This window comes from Anomaloglossus baeobatrachus, chromosome 1 (assembly GCF_048569485.1).
Source record: "Anomaloglossus baeobatrachus isolate aAnoBae1 chromosome 1, aAnoBae1.hap1, whole genome shotgun sequence".
NCBI lineage: Eukaryota > Metazoa > Chordata > Amphibia > Anura > Aromobatidae > Anomaloglossus > Anomaloglossus baeobatrachus.
This window is the reverse complement of record NC_134353.1, coordinates 734,718,302-734,739,330: the sequence shown is the minus strand read 5'-3', so window position 1 is coordinate 734,739,330 and position 21,029 is coordinate 734,718,302. Positions and strand designations below refer to the sequence as shown.

The following is a 21,029-nucleotide window of genomic DNA, read 5'->3' as shown; positions in this document are numbered from 1 at the left end:
TCAGCGCCACGTCTGCTCGTGGAGAGCTGTTGAAGCATTTTAAAGCCATTCTCTACAATCGGTCTCTGTCTGTGTGAACGTTTAGTCCCTGGAGGCAGCGGCTTTGTGTAATGTTAGTAAATATCAATGCGATCTGCCAAGGCTTTTCTACTTGGATAAGAAGCTATTTACTCACTGCGTTCAGCACTTAGGTCCTCGGCCAACATTCAGTGTTTTATCATTTTTATCACTGATGATTGTTGGCTATACAGGTAAAGCTGGTGTCACACACAGCGACAACGACAACGACGTCGCTGCTACGTCACCATTTTCTGTGACGTTGCAGCGACGTCCCGTCGCTGTCGCTGTGTGTGACATCCAGCAACGACCTGGCCCCTGCTGTGTGGTCGCCGGTCGTTGATGAATGTCCAGCTTCATTTTTTGGTCGTCACTCTCCTGCTGTGACACACACATCGCTGTGTGTGACAGCGAGAGAGCGACGAAATGAAGCGAGCAGGGAGCAGGAGCCGGCGTCTGGCAACTGCGGTAAGCTGTAACCAACGTAAACATCGGGTAACCAAGGGGAGGCCTTTCCCTGGTTACCCGATATTTACCTTCGTTACCAGCCTCCGCCATTGCTGCCAGTGCCGGCTCCTGCTTTGTGCACATGTGGCTGCAGTACACATCGGGTAATTAACCCGATGTGTACTGTAGCAAGGAGAGCAAGGAGCCAGCGCTAAGCAGTGTGCGCGGCTCCCTGCTCTCTGCACTGTGACATGTAGCTGCAGTACACATCGGGTTAATTAACCCGATGTGTTCTGTACCTAGGAGAGCAAGGAGCCAGCGCTAAGCGCGGCTCCCTGCTCTCTGCACATGTAGCACAGCGACGTTATGATCGCTGCTGCTTCTGCTGTGTTTGACAGCTAAGCAGCGATCATAACAGCGACTTACAAGGTCGCTGTTACGTCACAGAAAATGGTGACGTAACAGCGACGTCGCTGTCGCTTAGTGTGAACCCAGCTTTAGAAAGCCTTTTTTTTCACGCCATGGCCAATTTCCATTTTTGCTCAACCTTTTTCCAAGAGCCATAACTTTTTTAATTTTTTCCATCAATATAGCTGTATGAGGGTTTGTTTTTTAAGGGACCAGTTGTACTTTTGAATAATACCTTTTATTTTACCATATAGTGTACCGAAAAATAATGCAAAAAATTGTGGTGAAATTGCAAAAAAAGGGCAATTCCACAATTGTTTTTATATTTACCATGTTCATATGGTATAACTGATCTGGCAATATGAGTCCCTAAAGGGGGCTTTACACGCAACGACATATCTAACGATATGTCGTCGGGGTCACGGATTTTGTGACGCACATCCAGCGTCGTTAGCGACGTCGTTGCATGTAACATCTACGAGCGAGTGTTAACGATCAAAAATACTCACCTAATCGTTGATCGTTTACACGTCGTTCATTTTCAAAATCTTGTTGGTCGTTGTGGACGTAGGTTGTTCGTCGTTCCTGAGGCAGCACACATCACTACGTGTGACACCCCGGGAACGGCGAACAACAGCGTTCCTGCGTCCTCCTGGCAATGAGGTGGGCATGTCGTTAATGCGGCTGCTCTCCGCCCCTCCGCTTCTAATGGTCTGCCGCTGTGTGACGTCGCTGTGACGGCGCACAAACCTCCCCCTTAACGAAGAGGTTGTTTGCCGCCCACAGCGGTGTCGCTAGGAAGGTAAGTACGTGTGACGGGTGTTAGCGATATTGTGCGCCATGGGCAGCGATTTGCCCGTGACACACAAACGACGGAGGCGGGTGCTTTCACGTGTAAAGCGCCCTTAAGTCAGTATAAGTACATAGATTTTTGTTTTCATTTAATTAGTTAAGAAAAATCTGAAATTTGTCAACATAAAAAAATGTTGATTTTGTTGCCATTTTTCAAGACCCGTAGCCTTCTCATTTTTCAGAATCTGGGATTAGTGATGGCTTATTTCCCTCCCCCCTACTTTAGCTGACATTTTTGCTGATTCCATTGTGGGGTACAAACTATGTTTTAATCTCTTCCTTTGCCCTTTATTGCAATGTTTCAGTGGCCAACAAATATAATTCTGGTATTTTTATTTTTTTTTCCGCTACTCTGTTTACCAACCGTAATATTTTATTTTATATTTTGATAGCTTGGACATTTCTAAATGCAGTGATAACAGCTGTGTATTTTTATTTTTTTTTAAATTGTTTTATTTTCAACGGGGCAAGGGGGGGTGATTTGAACTTTTGTGGGGTTTTTCTTCATATTTTTTAAAACTTTTTTACAGCACTTCCTATTGTATTTACTGGTCCACTTTAGGGGACTTGAAGATGAGATTGTCCGATCGCTCCTGCTCTGCAGAGCCGGGCATCAGCATCAGCACAGCTTTGTACAGCATAAATCACGGTCTCCTATGAATGCTGGCTCATAGCCGGCGTTCACAGGAAGATCATCATAAAATAGACAAGGTTCATGAGCTGATCCCTGGTGGTCATGATCACCAATCAGTGCCCTGCAATGAGGTTATAGGGCTGCCAATGGAAGCGAGGAATAATGCACTCTCTGCCGTCGTGGGTTAAATCCCTTGGTTAGGCCCTGTGCACACACTGCATTTTTTGCCGTGGATTTGCCGCGTTTTTTGCTGCAGAAAGGTGTGTTTTTTGTTCATAACCTTACTGCAGTTCTTCCCCAGGAAAATCTATGGGAAATCCAAAATGCTGTGCTCACACTGCGTTTTTTTTCCTACAGGTTTTGCTGCAGAATTTCTGCAGCTTTTCTGTAGTAAAAAAGAAGTAGCATGTCACTTCTTTTCTGCAGGTACCTGCGTTTTTTGCCATAGGTAATGGTAAAAAACCGCAGGGACCAACCCACTGAAAAACAACAGCAAATCCGCGGCAAAAACGCAACAAACTGCGGCAAAACCGCATGCCGATTTCGGTGCGTTTTTGTTGCGTTTTTTGCTGCGGGTGCGGAATTCTGCCAGAGGGTCCTGATTTTTCTTAAGAAAAAGACATTTCCCAGTGCGCACATAGCCTTAGAGGTTTACATCAAGATTTAACTGGTTGTACTCTCTGATCTCTAAGCCACCTGTGGCTTTTAGAGACACATGATGGCTAATCAGGTTAGCCATCATGTGCAGGGAAACAGCCTGCATCAAAGCAAGGGATACGACATATGACAAAAATATACGTCATATGTCATGAAGGGGTTAAAGGGAGTCTGTCAGCACAAAATGACTGTCCAAACCAAGTACAGAGGCTCAGTGAAACCTTGACATGGAGTTCAGTGCACTCCTTTTCCATCTATTTCCATCCTTCTCTGGCTCTTGCATACTAAAGTTGTCAATCAAAGAAGAAACAGTTGCAAAACATATTGGTGGGAAGGGGCGGTACGTGCCAATGGGCATCGCTGGTCTCGGTCCGGTGACTCCTCTCTTTTTGCGATCGTCGTTCTCCTGCCAAGCCCTGTGCGCATGACGTTTCCTGCGTCACTCACAGAGAGGCATCCATTGTGCTCCTGCTCATGCACATTTTAATCTGCCCTGCTGAGGGCAGTGCAAAGTACAGTAATGCGCAGGCGCGAGAAAAAGTCAAAGAGCACCCATTTGCAGTTTTTATTGCAAGCAAATTGGTGGGGGACAAGATCCTGAGACCAATTAATTGCTCATGCCACCCCCCCGACCTCTGGCCCTCGTACCCCTAGACCCCATTAATCTTTAACAATGGCTACAATATATAGAATCTTTTTGAAAAGTTAATATTCAAAAAGTTTATTTGGGCCCCAATCCATTAAAGCGAACCTGTCATGTTCCCAAAAGTGATTAACCTGCAGATACAGTGTGGGTTAATCTGCAGGTTAATAACATTTTAAAACTGGATGGTCACTGCACTGAAAATAGTGGTTAGCAGTGCATCAGTGCTGAGCCAGCTGTCAGTCAGTGTCGGGGCGTGGATTCAGCCGCTGCTTACTATGTACTGAGTGGTGATTGAAGCCATTTCTCCCTGTATGACTGAAAGCCACAGGCTGCCAGGAGCAATGAAGTTCATTTCCTCCTTGTAGCCGGGTTTTCAGTACAGCTTTACAATGCTATTAACCTGCAGATCAACCCCATATAATGTTTTTTGGTTTGACAGGTTCTCATTAAGACTTCTGTTTTGTATGTCTTTCTTAATGTGGAATAAAATGCAGCAAAGAAGTGCACCTTCAAGAAATGTTACCACAGTAAGGGAATGGAGTAACATGTCTGTCTTACATCTTTATGCAATTTCTTTCTTCACTGTTTTTCAGTGGAATACTTTTAAGAGGTCAACAATTCTTTTCACATTGCCACAGTCTAGTATCTAGTGTAATCCTTCACAGCAGCTTGTCTTATCTTTTGCGCCTAACATCCTCAGCTCATTTCCATTGTTAGTTCCTGAAGACGGAGCCTGTAATATTCGAAACGCGTAGAACTAGCACAATAAAATCTGCTGAATATATAATTTGCCCTCCTTAATTCATCCAGCAGCTCGGCATGACAACCCATTTCTTCTCTTCCACTGATTAACATCCTCAGCTCGGCATTCTGAGAAGCGTGTGGCGTTTACTACTACTACTACTACTAATAATAATAATCTTTATTTCTATAGCGCCAACATATTAGCAGCGCTTTACAAATCAGAGGTTCATATACAAACAATCATAAGTAACAGTTACAATACATAAATAAATACAATAAAGCAAAAATAAAGACATCCCTGCTCATAAGAGCTTACAATCTACAATGGAGTGAGGTGGGGGTTACACAAGGTTCAAGTGCATATTTACAACGACGGTCCAGCCATCTCCAAAAACTGGGGGGAGAGATAAAGGCTGCCTGAACCAGTCATCAGCCAATCTTTATAATGCTTTGGGTACAGTAGAGTTTGAGGGAGAAATAATGTTCCGAGAAATAGTGGAGAGGCTCTATATGAATTGACTTTGATTAGGGAGGGTGATAGGCCACCCTAAAAAGATGTGTTTTTAAGGAACGTTTGAAGCTATGGGAGTTGTAGATTGTCCTAGTTTCTTGGGTTAGAGCATTTCAGAGGATTGGTGCAGCTCAGGAGAAGTCTTGGAGCCAGGAGTGGGAGGTTCCAATTAGTGTGGATGTTAATCGAAAGTCATTTGCGGAGCATAGAGAACAGGTAATGTGCTAGATAGAGATAAGGGTGGAGAGGTGGGGGGGTTCCATGTTGTGAAGAGTTTTGTGACATGGTGTGAGGCCTAGTCAGAAGGCCTCATGCATATATATTGATGCCAGCCTGAGGATGCGGATCTTTAATTGCTCTTCTCTAATTGTTATATTTTCTCATAGCTAAAAATGAACTTGCTCATTTTATATTATTAGCATTTATTATCCACTATATCAATTCTGTTCCCTATTAAATTGAAGTACTGTAAATTAAATGTAATGTAATGATGACTATTAGTAAAGAGTGATAGAGATTGAGACCCTTTTTTTTTTACTTAATCAGGAAGTTTATTTACCAAGACCATAGGATTTGCTTAGAACCTCTTGCACTATATATATATATATATATATACATATATATATATATATATACGTGGATATATATGTACATATATATATGCATATACATACATACTGTATGTGTATATATATATATATATATATATATATATATATACATATATATATATATACAGTGCCTTGCGAAAGTATTCAGTCCCTTTGAATTTTTCAACCTTTTCCCACATTTCAGGCTTCAAACAAAAGATAGAAAATTTTAATTTATGGTGAAGAATCAACAACACCTGGGACACAATTGTTAAGTTGAACGAAATTTATTGCTTATTTTAAACTTTTATAAAAAAATAATAAACTGAAAATTGAGGCGTGCAATGTTATTCATCCCCTTTAAGTTAATACTTTGTAGAGCCACCTTTTGCTGCAATTACAGATGCATGTCGCTTGGGGTTTTGCACATTGAGAGGCTGAAATTCTTGCCCATTCTTCCTTTGCAAATAGCTCGAGCTGAGTGAGGTTGGATGGAGAGCGTTTGTGAACAGCAGTTTTCAGCTCTTTCCACAGATTCTTGATTGGATTCAGGTCTGGACTTGGCCATTCTAACACCTGGATATGTTTACTTGTCAACCGTTCCATTGTAGATTTTGCTTTATATTTCGGATCATTGTCTTGTTGGAAGACAAATCTCCGTACTAGTCTCAGATCTTTTGCAGACTCCAGCAGGTTTTCTTCAAGAATGGTGCTGTATTTGTCTCCATCCATCTTCCCATCAATTTTAACCATCTTCCCTGTCCCTGCTGAAGAAAAGCAGGCCCAAACCATGATGCTGCCACCACCATGTTTGACAATGGGGATGGTGTGTTCAGGGTGATGAGCTTTGTTGCTTTTAAGCCAAACATATCGTTTGGCATTGTGCCCAAAAAGTTCGATTTTGGTTTCATCTGACCAGAGCACCTTCTTCCAAATGTTTGGTGTGTCTCCCAGGTGGTTTGTGGCAAACTTAAAAACAACACTTTTTATGGATAACTTTGAGAAATGGCTTTCTCCCTGCCACTCTTCCATGAAGGCCAGATTTGTGCAGTGTACGACTGATTGTTGTTCTATGGACAGACTTTCCCACCTCAGCTGTAGATCTCTGCAGTTCATTCAGCGTGATCATGGTCCTCTTGGCTGCATTTCTGATCAGTCTTCTTGTTTGAGATGAAATGTTTGAGGGACGGCCGGGTCTTGGTAGATTTGTAGTGGTATGATACTTCTACCATTTCAATATTATTGCTTGCACAGTGCTTCTTGGGATGTTTAAATTTAGGACAACATTGGATCATTCAGAGATCCTCAATGAACTTTTGGAGTGCGTTTGCTGCACTGAAAATAAAGGGGCCAAATAATATTGCACGCCCCAATTTTCAGTTTATTCTTTTTTACAAAAGTTTAAAATAAGCAATGAAGTTTGTTCAACTTCACAATTGTGCCTCACTTGTTGTTGATTCTTCACCATAACATTAAAATGTTTTATCTTTATGTTTGAAGCCTGAAATATGGGAAAAGGTTGAAAAATTCAAGGGAGCCGAATACTTTCGCAAGGCACTGTATATATAAAAACAACATGTAACTGAACTGTTTTTTGTTCTCTTCTTCGGCTTAGGTTACCTCACAAGAGTCCAACCTATTTGTCTTTCAGTCTACAATAACTGTCATAATCCAGAACTAGGCTCTGAGTCCCCAATTCTCTTCCTCCTGAAGTTTCCTGCCAAGTCTCAATCTGCTTAGTGACTTGTCGTTCTTATAAGTATGCTCTGTAGTAATATACTATACTGTATACAAAAAAGTTGCAAGCTGTCCCTCACCTAGGCTTCCAGAATACCATTGGTAACCTTAAGGTCTTTCTTTTTCCCATATCTGAGGCCATTCTAAAGCTGCACTCTTCTCTTTGTTGCCTCCACGCTATCATGGCCCTCACAGAAGACCACCATTTCTAATTGACTATAGACTTATAACACGTAAGCAGTGGTTGGAACAATAGGCCTCATCACCTCTTTCCCCCATGGTTAACCTAACAATAACCTGCCCTGAAAAAGTAGTTGTAAAATTATGTAGTTTGCCATCTGCTTCCATGATATTTTGGTCTCCTTAGGCCAAGAAATGTTACTTCTCCTCTCTACCTTAATTCACCTTGACACATTTTCTCCTATTGTTGCCAATCAACTCTCTTTTATATCATCCTTGGAGACTGTCTATGCCAGAGCCTATCTGTTGTTGTTTGCCTTGACATTAGTACAAGGCATCTTAATCTACCTTCTTGGCAACCTGCAACAGAAGTGACACATTTTTATCATTTAGGCCTCATCTGACTTAAAGTGGTTGTCCAATCAAAGTATCATCTATCTATAGGATTGGTGACAACTTTCTGATTGATGGGTGTCCTACCACTGGCATTTGAACCAATCTTAATGGGTAATTTTTATACCTGCCGGGAAACTTTTATCCCCTTTACAAAGTGGAACAGTAGGTCAAATGCCGGTACACGGCTCCATTAATTTTCAATGAGGCTTCTGGAAAATGCAGTGCTTGGCACCCCCATAAGAAGTGAGTGTAATAGTGTTTGAGCATGCACACTGTCACTCCATCTTGAAAGGAGAAAATATTCCTGATTCTTGTGATCGATCCCAGCAGTCGGACCCTCACTGATCAACAAGTTATCATCTATCTTATGGATAGACCAGATAACCCCTTAAGTTTTATTTTCTGGCTTACTTATCTGAATTTGTTTTATGACCTAAGTTGGAGAGATCATTCTACTCATATGAGTTATAGTCTATTATATCACTTGTGTAAATTGTCTATAGTTTATAATGCAATAAAATATGTGAGAAAAACTATTTATTTAATTCTCATGATATTTTATCTTTATTTTCTTCCTTCGCAGGACACTGAACTTTTAAACACTGCTATCCTGACGGGAAGGACGATATCTATCCCTGTGAAGGTGGTGGCTGTTCAGGACGATGGTTCTGTGATAGATGTGTCTGACTTCACCGAGTGCAAGTCTGCGGATGAAGATGTCATAAAGGTGAGATCTGTTTATGGGGTTATAAATGTCTGGTCTCGTCTAGTTTACACATCGAAACTATTTATCACAACCTTTTCTTAATGTACGTTAAAAATAGGATGACATTTATCGAACATTGCCTAAGATGAAGAAGATACCTTGTTTTACCGCAAATATAACATATAAAGCATACTTTACTAAGTTATTTCAAACTCAATAAAAATTTATTAAGACTACAAACATTTCAAGCATTACAGCAATATCTATTTTCATTGCAATGCGTTTCAGCTTTCGGCATTTGTAAAAACAACAATTTGTTAAACTTTTTATATTTTAACTAGAAAAGTGGCAGAAAATGGCTATGCTATGTGTAACTCTGACATTATGCTCACTTTTTATCAACAAATATATACTCTGAGGATAATTTATGAAAGAAGCTTTGAGGTGGCGCTGATATAGGGTTTATAGGTAGGAGCTACACCTGTGCCTTGGTGCCAGAGTGGGCTCATAAGCTACTGAGGGACCTAAGAAGATGCCATTATTGTCAAAGGCTAGTAACTGCTGGAGATGGGAACAAAAGGCGCAATAGGGTCTTACCCAATATGATGGTTGGTAAATATAAAGAGAGGTACACTCACCTGGTGTAGTTGTGCCAGTCACAACCCCTTATGCGCATATGTGAGTGTCCGCGTGGTTCAGCAGCGGCCCCGTTGGTGACGTGGTTCAATATAAATGACAGAGGAAAACGGGTTTATGCCGCGCTAAAAACCACTGATGCCGGTATAATAAAAAATCCTTTTTTATTTTACAATCCTACGCGTTTCAGAGACATTGTCCATCTCCTTCTTCAGGAAAAAAGAAATCATTTATTATACCGGCATCAGTGATTATCGTCAAAGGCAAAGAGGAAGATCGTCACAGATTTTTCATTAAGGTTTCAGCTTACACCTTTAAGTTTTTATATATGGCATAAATACATTAATAAATCTACCTAGTGAGTTTATACTAATGAGCATAAAATATACAACAGCATATATAACAGGATTGGCCACATTGTCTTCATTATTACCAAATTTGTTGGGTATATTATGTTGTGGAACTGCCCCAAAAATAATAAGAATATTGTAGATGTTCCTCCTTTTGTGAAGCATCTCGTCCCTGGTTAGTGCTGCCTTTCTTACAGACTAAGTTGATTTCAGCTAAAATTTTAAAGCCAGTTAAGCTAGATTCACATAATAATAAGTAATCTTTATTTTTATATAGCGCCAACATATTCTGCATTGCTTTACATACATTAGCAGCACTGTCCCCATTGGAGCTCACAATCTTAGGTCCATATCAGTATTTCTTTGGGTTTGGGAGGAAACCCACAGAAACTAACTGCAGATGTTGTCCTTGGTGATATTTAAACTCCAGACCCCAGCGCTGCAAGACTACAGTGCTAACCACTGAGCCACCGTGCCACCATATAGCATTTGACCCTACATTCAATGGCTCCATTGGGGCTTATGTCCAAACCCTTGCAAAAGAAGAATCAAGCTTATGCATCAAAAGGGATCATTGACTATAACGATGCAAACGGAGTCATAGCGTGCTCTGTATTGTATAATTTCCAGCTGTAGACACCTAGTTAAGACTTCATTATAGGCATTGACCCATCTGTGCATATGCCTGAATCCCGTTTTCAGGGGTTTGGACATAAGCGTCAACGGAGCCACTGAATGTAGAGTGAAGCACTATGTGAACATAGCTTTAGGATACAAGGAGAACGAGCTTCCAAGAGCTGTTTTGCAACAGTATCTAATATATATATATATATATATATATATATATATATATATATATATATATATATTTATATATATATATATATATATATATATATATATATATATATTTGAGACAAAAAAGTAATATCATTAAAGAAGCATTCCCATGACCTTTTTTCCCACAACCTGTGTATATGTGTATGTAGTGTACTGTCAGTGTGTTAATGTAATCCTCTAATTCTAAGGCCGGCGTCACACGGTTTGATCCATCGTGCGATTGCACGAGCGACCGAACCCGCCCCTGTCGTTTGTGCGTCACGGGCAATTAGTTGCCCTTGGCACACAAAGTCGTTAACCCCCTGTCACACGCACTTACCTCCTCGACGACGTCGCTGTGGGCGGTGAACATCCTCTTCCTGAAGGGGAAGGGACGTTCGGCGTCACAGCAACGTCACACAGCGGCCGGCCAATAGAAGCGAAGGGGCGGAGATTAGCGGGACGTAACAAACGGAGCACAGAAGGAGGACCAACATTTTGAAAATGAACGACGTGTCAACGAGCAACGATAAGGTGAGTATTTTTGCCCATTCACAGTCGTTCGTAGCTGTCACACGATACGATATGTCAAACGATGCCAGATGTGTGTCACGGAATCCATGACCCCGACGACATATCGCCCGATATATCATAACGTGTGATGCCGGCCTAACTTTTACGGTGCCATTCCAGTCTTCTTCTCTGCGACATCATCACTATTGAGACTCTCAGGTTACACTGCATTCTGTATGACCCAGATGTGGCTTTACAATGTAAGTCTATGGAGTGTCAGAACGAGGCTTTATAGACTTACATGGGAAAAGAGACTTCCAGCTCAGGCATGGAGTGATCTAGATAATCTAAAGAGCGGTCACTTGGAAGAGGAGTGGAACACCGCTTGATACCAGAGGAGACGGAGGCAGCTGAGTATATTTACACTGACCGTACACCACATACACATGTACACAAGTTCAGGCAACAAAAAGATTATAGGGAGGGCTTTATATGGCATATTAAAATAATTCAGAAATATGAAATATGGTGAGGTCTAGTACTGCAACACTGCCGTGTACCGTATAGAATATACTTAGATTTGTATTTGCTCAAAAATCTAAAATGTCTCCTGATACAAATCTATATTGTGTGTTCTGACACTAACGTTTGAGTGTGGAGACGTCCATCCCACGGTTCTTACTGATTCCACCTGTAATCTCCCAACATCCACTCATCTTTTTCTACTCTGAAGACTCGAATATTCTGCTCTTTTCTGTTGATTTATTCCTGGAAAGAAAGCCTGTAAATCAGGTTGGTCTAACAAGGCACATCAAGTTCTGCTCATCTTTATTTGCTGCGTATTTTTGCTGGCTGTTTAGTGAAAGCTTCTATATATTTCTACAATAATTTCCCTTTATACATCTATACAAATCTTGGCTTGCATGAGTATATTTTATTGTAGTTGAGTTACAAGACTTTTTCTTGTTTTATTTTGCGCTTTGTTTAGCTCAGTCGGAAGTCTAAAATCAGGGTTTCAGTATAAGATGTACAGAAATGCTTTCTGAAAACAGAAGGTATCTGCCAGTAATCACTTCTCTCATAAATCCTAAAAACAAAGACTTTATTTCTCATTTTAGAGTACTCTATGGAGCTTTACAAATAATGTATTTTTTTTTCCTTCATGTGGTTAACTCAAAAGTCAGAATCATTGCTGTATACTGCTGGGTGTTATAGCTATCCTGATGGTAATTACTACTAATACAGGTACTTACATAATAACCGGGTGGGCAATTGCTGCCCTGCAAAACTACATGTGGTTTACTGCGAATTGCAACTGTTTTGCATTTAAGTTATTAGCTGCATCTTTTTTCCAGGTGAAACACCTGCAGGAAACAAATGTCCTAAAAACCCCTACACTATTGTGATACATGAACCCAGCCTTATAATTTTTGAGAACTGCATATAAACCTATGTGAACTTAATTGAGTGAAAGAAAACAACATTTTTTTTTTACTTTTCATAAAAAATAATTTTGATCTAATAACTAACAATGGGCAAATTCTAAAATATTCAGGTTTGGATTAAATATATCATACTATTTGTGTATTTGTCATGAATAGCGAATCTAATTCAACTCAATTGGAAAGTCGACTCATTTTCCGGCGGACCCTCCCAGAATGTCTGGCGAGGCTGTAAGAATGCTGAAGTGGATGGGAAACTGCTGGAATTGAATGGGAACAGCATGGAGACAATGCCTAGATGCATTTCTGACATACAGGTCACTTCTGGGCATAATGTCAGAGTATTAAACCACTTTGACATGCGGTCTACTGCCTATTTGTGATTACCAGCGCCGGTAAAGCAGACAGTTGCGGGCTGCAGCTCCCAGCTGTGTGCTTTATCTTGGCTTATATTGTCAAGCTCCCTCATGCCGTTTTTTAAAAATATTATTTAAATAAATAATAAAAAAACGACGTGGGCTTCTGCACATTTTTGATAACCAGCGCAGATAAAGCAGGTAGCTGGGAACTGGTATTCTCAGACTGGGAAGGTCCATGGTTATTGGGCTCTCCCTAGCCTAAAGGGTGCTTTACACGCTGCGACATCGCTAATGATATATCGTTGGGGTCACGGTGTTTGTGACGCACATCCGGCGTCGTTAGCAACATCGCAGCGTGTGACAGCTAGGAACGACGATCACTGATCGCAAAAACGTCAAAAATTGTTGATTGTTGACACGTCGCTCCTTTTCATAATATTGTTGGTGGTGCTGTGTGTGACACCGCAGGAACGACGAACATCTCCTTACCTGCGTCCACCAGCAATAAGGAAGGAAGGAGGTGGGCGGGATGTTCCGGCCGCTCATTTCCACCCCACCTCTGCTATTGGGCAGCCGCTTAGTGACACCGCTGTGGCGCCGAACGAACATCCCCCTTAAAGGAGAGATTGTTCGGCTTTTTCCAGCGATGTCGCTAAGCAGGTATGTGCGTGTGACTCTGCCGTAGTGATATTGTTCACTACGGCAGCGATCACCCCCATGACGAAACAGCGACGTGGGCGGGTGCTATCGCGCACGACATCGCTAGCGATAGCAGCGTGTAAAGCACCCTTAATAATAGTAGACTGTAGCCCCCTACAATTAACGCATCCATTAGATGCACTAATTGTGGTGCTTTAACCGACACATTCTGATTGCCCTGGTGCGGTGGCAATTGGAGTAATATATGGAGTTGATGTCAGACTCAGCTGTGATTTGTCAAAAATTACAGCTGCGCTCAAGCCCTAGGTTGGTAATGGAGAGGTGTCTACGAGACCTCCCCATTACCAACCCTGCAAGTAAAAAGGAAAATAAACAGAAACACTCAAAAATCCATTATTTTAAATTAAAAAATGAAACATCCTCTTTTACCAATTTTTTAATCCCCAAAACAGGTCCGGTATAACCCACAAGACATCCCATGACAATCCTGGCTCTTCTACATCCGTAGGCCATGGTGATCGGTGACATTAGAACACATGACCGTTCACCGCAGCCTTCGGGACACACTGGCAGTAGCTTGGGAACTGTCAGAAGTGACCTCAGGTGCACTCAGTGCCAGACTGTCTGACTGCGTGTCACGGCGGCAGCTCAGTCCAACAGACTGGCACTGAGTTCACCTCAGGTCACAGGTGCTGGCTCACACAGGGGGTACCTAGAGTACCACCAGAAGTGACCTCAGGTGAATTCAATGCCGGACTGCATGTCACGATGGCAGCACAGTCTGACAGTTCAGCACTAAGTTCACCTGATGTCACAACTGTTTTTTTACACAGAGGGTACAATGAGAAGCACCAAAAGTGACCTCAGGTGATTTCAGTGCTGCAATGTCGGACTGTGTGACACAACGGTAGCGCAGTCTGACAGTCTGCTAGCTGTGAGGCCTGGAAACTTTAAAGGAGTCTTTAAGGTAGAATTTATGTTTCCCAGAGTTCCCAGCTGTTGGGACACTTGGAGACTGTGAACTCTGGTAAGAGTTCAAAGCCTTTAGGTATAACAGCAGCTGGGAACTCTAGGAATATTAAAGTCTCCCTTAAAGGCTCCTTTAAGGGTGCCTTTAAGGTTCCTAGAGTTCTCAGCTGTTGGGATATCTGTAGGCTGTGAACTCTTACCAGAGTTCACAACCTCCAGATGTCCCAACAGTTGTGAACTTCAAGAACCTTAAAGGCTCCTTTAAGGTTTCCAGGCCTCATAGCTGCCAGGAGTCCCGGTGACTGTTAGCCCTGGTAACCTTTTATGTTAGTAGAGCTTAAAGCCACTGGGTCTCTTGGCTGCTGTCAAACTGGTATTCTTAGGGGAGCTTCTAAGGGAGCCTTTACAGCGTCACAGCTACCGGACTGTTGGACTGCGCTGCTGCCATGACATGCAATCAGACAGTCCAGAAGTGAGTTTAACTGCGGTCACTTCTGGCAGCTCCCACGCTGCTTTTAGTGTGTCCTGGAGGCCGCGGTGAGCAGTCACATGTTCTAATGTCACCGATCACCATTGCCTCCGGATGTAATCATGGTGGGATATCATGTGGATTATGTCGGACTTGTGGGGGTGTTGTGGGGGTTAATAAATTAGTGATGAGGGTGTTTTTTTTATTTAAAATGAAGGATTTTTGTGTTTTTATTCTTTTTTACTTACAGACATCTCTCCATTACCAACCTATAGGCTACTTTACACGCTGCGATATCGGTCCCGCTAGCGTGGGTACCCGCCCCCATCTGTTGTGCAAAATGGGTAAATCGCTGCCCGTGCCGCACAACATCGCGCAGACCCGTCACACATACTTTCCTGCCTGGCGACGTCGCTGTGACTGGCGAACCGCCTCCTTTCTAAGGGGGCGGTCCGTGCGGCGTCACAGCGACGTCACTGAGCGGCCGCCCAATAGAAGCGGAGGGGCGGAGATGAGTGGCCGGAACATCCCGCCCACCTCCTTCCTTCCTCATAGCGGCCGGGAGGCAGGTAAGGAGAGGTTCCTCGTTCCTGCGGCGTCACACATAGCGATGTGTGCTGCCGCAGGAGCGACAAACTACATCGTTACTGCTGCAGTAACGATAATCGAGAATGAACCCCCATGTCACCGATGAGCGATTTTGCACGTTTTTGCAACGATGCAAAATCGCTCATCGGTGTCACACGCAGCAACATCGCTAATGCGGCCGGATGTGCGTCACAAATTCCGTGACCCCAATGACTCCGCATTAGCGATGTCGCAGCGTGTAAAGCCCCCTTAAGGCTTGATGGCAGCTGTAAATTTTGACTGACATCAACCCCATATATTACCTCGATTGCCGCCGCACCAGTGCAATTGATATGAGCTGGATAAAGCGCCACAATTGGCACATCTAATGGATGTCTCAATAGTGGGGTTGCTGTGGGATGCTATTTTTAAGTTGGGGAGGGTCCCTTAACCATGGACTTTCCAAGCCTGAGAATACCAGTCACCAGCTGTCTACTTTACCTGCGCTAATTATCACAAATAGGCGGATGACTGTACATCATTTTTTATTTTTTTTCATTGCACCTGCCAATCACAGTAATGCCAGTAGCAAAGATTGCTATAAAATTACTGTGATTGGCATTCAATTCCTATATGTTTAATGTCTGAAAATCAGGCGGAAACATGTGGGGAGGCGACGTGAAACTCACAAGGTAAATACCAATATACCTGATGAGTAACGAATATCCCAATTACCTTAATATTTGTGCGAGTAACGAATAGTGCTGAATATATTCTCTAATCACTATTAATAAACAGTAAATGTTTCTGCCACTACTTTTTCCATGGACAATTCTGCTGGCACTGGTGTGTATGAAGATAAGTCAGATTTTTTTCCACATTGCCCCTGTCCATAGATTGTGTCTGGTGTGGCAGCTAAGGCTACGTGCGAATGCTGCGTTTTTTTCCACGTCTTTTGGGTGCAGTTTTGGTCTCAAAACTGCATGAATTTCCTTCCCCAGCAAAGTCTATGAGATTTCATTCTTGCTGCTGCACATTGCAGGTTTTTTTGGCTGCGTCTTTTTGGTGACCTCACAGATGTAGCATATCAATTCTTTTTGCGTTTTTCACTGCGTTTTTCACCCATTGAAATGCATTGGAGAAAAACGTATGAAAAAACGCATGAAAAAACGCACAAAAACGCATGCTTTTTTATGCGTTTTTGCTGTGGATGCGTTTTTGTGCATTTTTTGGGGGGCCAAAAACACTGCATCTTTGTGGTCAGAAAAAGATTTATCATGCAGACATAGCCTAAGCCTTATTTATTTATGTGACTCTGTCCATAGAAAAGAAAATAAACAACTTGTTAAAACTTTTGTACTTAGATCCACAAATGTTATTGACACAGAATGATTTTTTTATTGTGACTCTTTAAAAACCACATTATCCATACTTTTTTTGATGGCTTACATGGGCTGTTCCCCAGACTTAAAGCCAGTCCCTTATCTAAGTAGATATCTCAGCTGACTACTGGATTGGTTGAGTAGATAGCCCGTAAAGTTTACAGTTCTGAAGACAGAGTGAATCCTACCTCTTTTCATATGGTAAAACAATGCAACCTGGTTATTACTGTCTTTTGCGGTAAATTCGCTGTATGTTAGCTGCAATGCTACATTATTTGGTATCCTCTGGCACTACTATAGCACCTGTAATGATAGTTTGTTTGTACTCTTTGCTCTTTTTACAAGTTTTTCTGTTTTCACCCTTTAATTTGTGGTATCTATATTAACAGTGCAATATCTATGCCAGATAACTATATGGCAGCCAATCATTGTTCCTGGCTAGATGGCCCTATTATGTACTCTGTATTTCCACCCTAGTAAGATATCAGCCCAGTTTCTTCACTAAGAGTACTTTCCCTTTGGTCTAGAGATGAGCGAACCTGATCTTTAAAGTTCGATGTTCGTACTGAACACAGACTTTACCATAAAAAACAGCATTCAAGTTCGGGGTTCGAGTGCTTTACATACGTACATACGCTAACCACTTGATCGAGCATCGCTGGGGTCAGGGACCCTTGGTGTTCGGGCCAGTGCGAGGTGCTTGCAGTGTTTGAATGGCTCGCACTAAGGGTAAAATCGGCATTATCGGATGTTGTATGTACAAAAAAAAGGAAAAATCACACTCTACCTCCCCCGGAAGTGATCTGTTTATGGCTGGCTGTATGTGGGCAAAGAGCCGAACTGCCAATCAGGGACTTTAAATGAAGTTCAGGTCAAGTTCAGGTCCAGAACAAAATTTTATCCTAAGTCTGGCAGAACCAGAACTTCCACGAGTCCGTTCATCTCTACTTAGATCCTTTAGAATATAAAGAATAAGTTTGGAAAAAACACTGTTCTTCTAAATCCAGAGACCAGTAGAGAATTGTAGTGAAACAGAAGTCAAAGGGGAAGTGAAAAATGTGATCAAGTGCCACAATTTAAAAAAAATACCAAAACATCCAGAAAAAGCAGAAAAGTAATTTCAGCATAGAAATCCCATGCCTCACCTCCTCCGGTGCTGCCTAGGTCTTCGTGCTTTGAACTTGAGTAGACAATCTCTTTAAACAGCTATAGAAACCAGAATCACTGCAAAATGGTTGTTTATAAGTAAATGTGCCCATTAGAAAACTTCAACAGCTGAACACACAATAAAAAATTGTAGTTTAATCCCAAAAAGTGAATTTACACGTGCATTACTGGTTGTGTTGTATTTTGCATGAGGGGAGATAATAGCCTTAATTTGTAAATTGATAGAGATTTTCTCTTAGACAAGATAGAACCATTCTGTAGTTAGCTGCAGGCTTTTATATTCTCTGTCCTTACGAATTCTTGGTGGCTTTTTAAAGTTCCGCTACAGTGAACCTGTTTGAGTGATCTGCTTTTATATATTGTTAGACTAATACTCTGTCCTCCCACACGCCGTCCCGGATAATCCTCTTCAAACTCAAAAGAATATATCAACAATTGAGGGCAATTAAAGGAGATTTTCAGCACGCATTAAAATATTTCTGCCCAGAAACCTTGAGAGCCTGTGCACAAATTGGCTTTTGCTTCATTTCGGTGTTCTGTTTCCATCCTCTCCTGTTTGTCAATCTGCTTCGTATAAAGAATATTTCAAAACACTTCTTCCTCAGATTGTAGATGTCATCTCTCAAAAGACACAGGTGGCAGATTGTTCTACGATAAAAAATACTTATTATAAAATCCAAGCTTCGGAAGTGACAAGTGCCCTGGTGCGCTGTAATTTGTTTACACTTTGCCAAAGATAACCTTTCCTTCTTATAATCTCATTAGTTTATAGACTTATCATGACTAGAAAAGCATTCAGTGGGGATAAGTTTCTAGTGAATGCTATTAGGAAAAAATATGGATATACAGTTTTCTTTATGTTTTGAATAATATTATACTTTTTATATTTTGTTTTCTGTGCTTTTGGAAGCAGCGAGGTGCTCAGACTTTATACTACAGTACCCAGACTCTCTGTGAGATCATCATTTGGTCTGTAGGTACTTTGTGTACCACTTTATAGCATCGCCATGAGATCACATTATGTCTGCTAAAAACAGTACTTATAGGGGAGAATAGTTCTGTAATATCACAGAACCTTATTTTTATATACCGGATTCTGTATAAAAAAAGCTCCTCTATGCCTTTCTTGTAAAGTAAGAAGAATGAAGAGATCCAGCATGGGCCTATAATAGTTAAAGAGGTGGTTCACTACTCTGCAGTAGTGACCACATCTCTGTAAAACTGATAGGGTTGCCAATTCAGCCTCTGAGCGGTGCTATCGCGGTCTGCTCTTCGCCATCGTGTGATCCTCAGGCTCTGTGATCTCTGAGATCCGGTGATGTCACATCACCTTCCAGTTGACCTGACATCATTGCGGCCAGCCCCATTCTTCCTGAGTGACTGGGCTGTGGGCAGAGTTTCACCACTCGTCACATCCCAGCATCACAGCCGGGCTGCGGTGATGTCAGGTCAACTGGAAGTTGATATGACATCACTAGATCCCAGAGGTCATGGAGCTCAGGGGGTCACACGATGGGGATGAGTGGACTGCAGTAGCGCCGCTCAGAGTCTGAATTGGCTGATCAAGGTATTTAGAAAAAGCCTTCCCTATTAGTTTTACAGAGATGTGGTCACTGCTGCAGAGTAGTGAACCTCCCCTTTAATTAGAGCCGTAATATGGATGCATAGAGCTTAAATCTGTATTATGGCATTAGTCAAGAGCACTAGTTCTTGTATATCATTCCTTTTCCAGTTCAGGTTTAAGTCGATGGTGTGCTGTGATTGTGGAATATACAGCACAAGGCATGTATATTTCTTGTAGTTAATCTCTAATTGGAGAATCCATAGCCTTCACTCTTGTGAATGTTTAATGGGAACCTGTCACTAGAATTTTCACTATGAAACTAAAAGAATCCCCTTCTGCAGCTCCTTGGCTGCATTCTAGAAAGGTTCCTCTTGCTACTAGCCCCCCTTTCAGACCTAAATAAACACTTTATAATATCTTACCTTTTGGTATGCTAATGAGCTTTACTGGCCACAGGGGCAGGCTGTATTGCATCCGTTATTCCCTCTCCTGCCGCTGTTCACCGTCCCCCGGTGTTGATTGACATAGATGAGTCCGCCGCCCACATCTTGCACAGTGCTCCTGAAGTCTCGCACATGCCCAGTGGCACTATCGCGGGACTGAGCACTGTTCAAATCTCGAGCGCCGGTGATCTTTTTGCGCAGGCGCAAGATTATGGGCGGGTACTTGGATGACACAGGTGATGACATTGTCATCACCAGCGTCATCCAAGTAGCCGCCCATAATCTCGCGCATGCGCAATAACATCACCGGTGCTCGCGATCTGAAAACAGTGCTGTCTAGCGATAGTGCCACTGCGCATGCGCGAGATTATGGGCGGGTACTTGGATGACGCAGGTGATGACATTGTCATCACCAGCGTCATCCAAGTAGCCGCCCATAATCTCGCACCTGCTCAATAAGATCACCTGCTCAATAAGATCATAACTTTCAGATTAAACCCCAATCTGCAGTTTAATAGTGTTTGGGGACATGATAGGTTCTCTTTAAGACCTATTGAGGTTAAAACTATTTCTAGGCATTACATGACTTCTGGTAAACCCAATTTTAAAAGGAAGTACCAAAAGATATACAAAAGATTGATGCCAAGGAAAATCAACCAAGTCCAATGCCTACTTTCCTATTATTGGGGCGTTTTCAGATACACCACAATGCTCTTCTCTAGTGTCACCTAACTAGTCATCATTCTTGAATGCCAATTTTTTCAAATTACTAAATCTGTTGTTGAGGGTTAGAATACCCATTCAGCTCTCACATATTCAGACTGCATAGTTTACAGTATCGCGGGTAATATTGTAAGATGAGTGATATAGGTGTGGAGACATCACTTCCCTGTAAATACCCCAATTGTTAGAGATAAGACAAAAATAGATATTCTTAGTAAGAATCAGATATTACAGCATATTGATAGTCGCTCAATATGAAGATACTTAGTATGAGACACGAGGCTGGTGGGGACCACTGGAGAGCTAGGCTGTGGATGGGGGGGGGTGTTTAAATGTGATATATCATTGTTTGTTAATTATTTTTCCCACATTGTCTATTAAAGTTTTCTTACATTCTGCAT

The 21,029-nt window shown here is 42.0% G+C and overlaps 1 protein-coding gene across 2 annotated transcripts in view; it reads left to right on the top strand.

Annotated features, from left to right (window-relative positions):
• The window catches only part of TMEM132B (transmembrane protein 132B), an 853,124-nt gene that overhangs the window by 745,245 nt on the left and 86,850 nt on the right, over positions 1-21,029 (top strand). For both annotated transcript variants that reach the window (XM_075322424.1, XM_075322431.1), the window contains exon 5: positions 8,443-8,586. In XM_075322424.1, the coding sequence (XP_075178539.1) occupies positions 8,443-8,586 (144 nt within the window). The remainder of the gene's footprint in view (positions 1-8,442; positions 8,587-21,029) is intronic.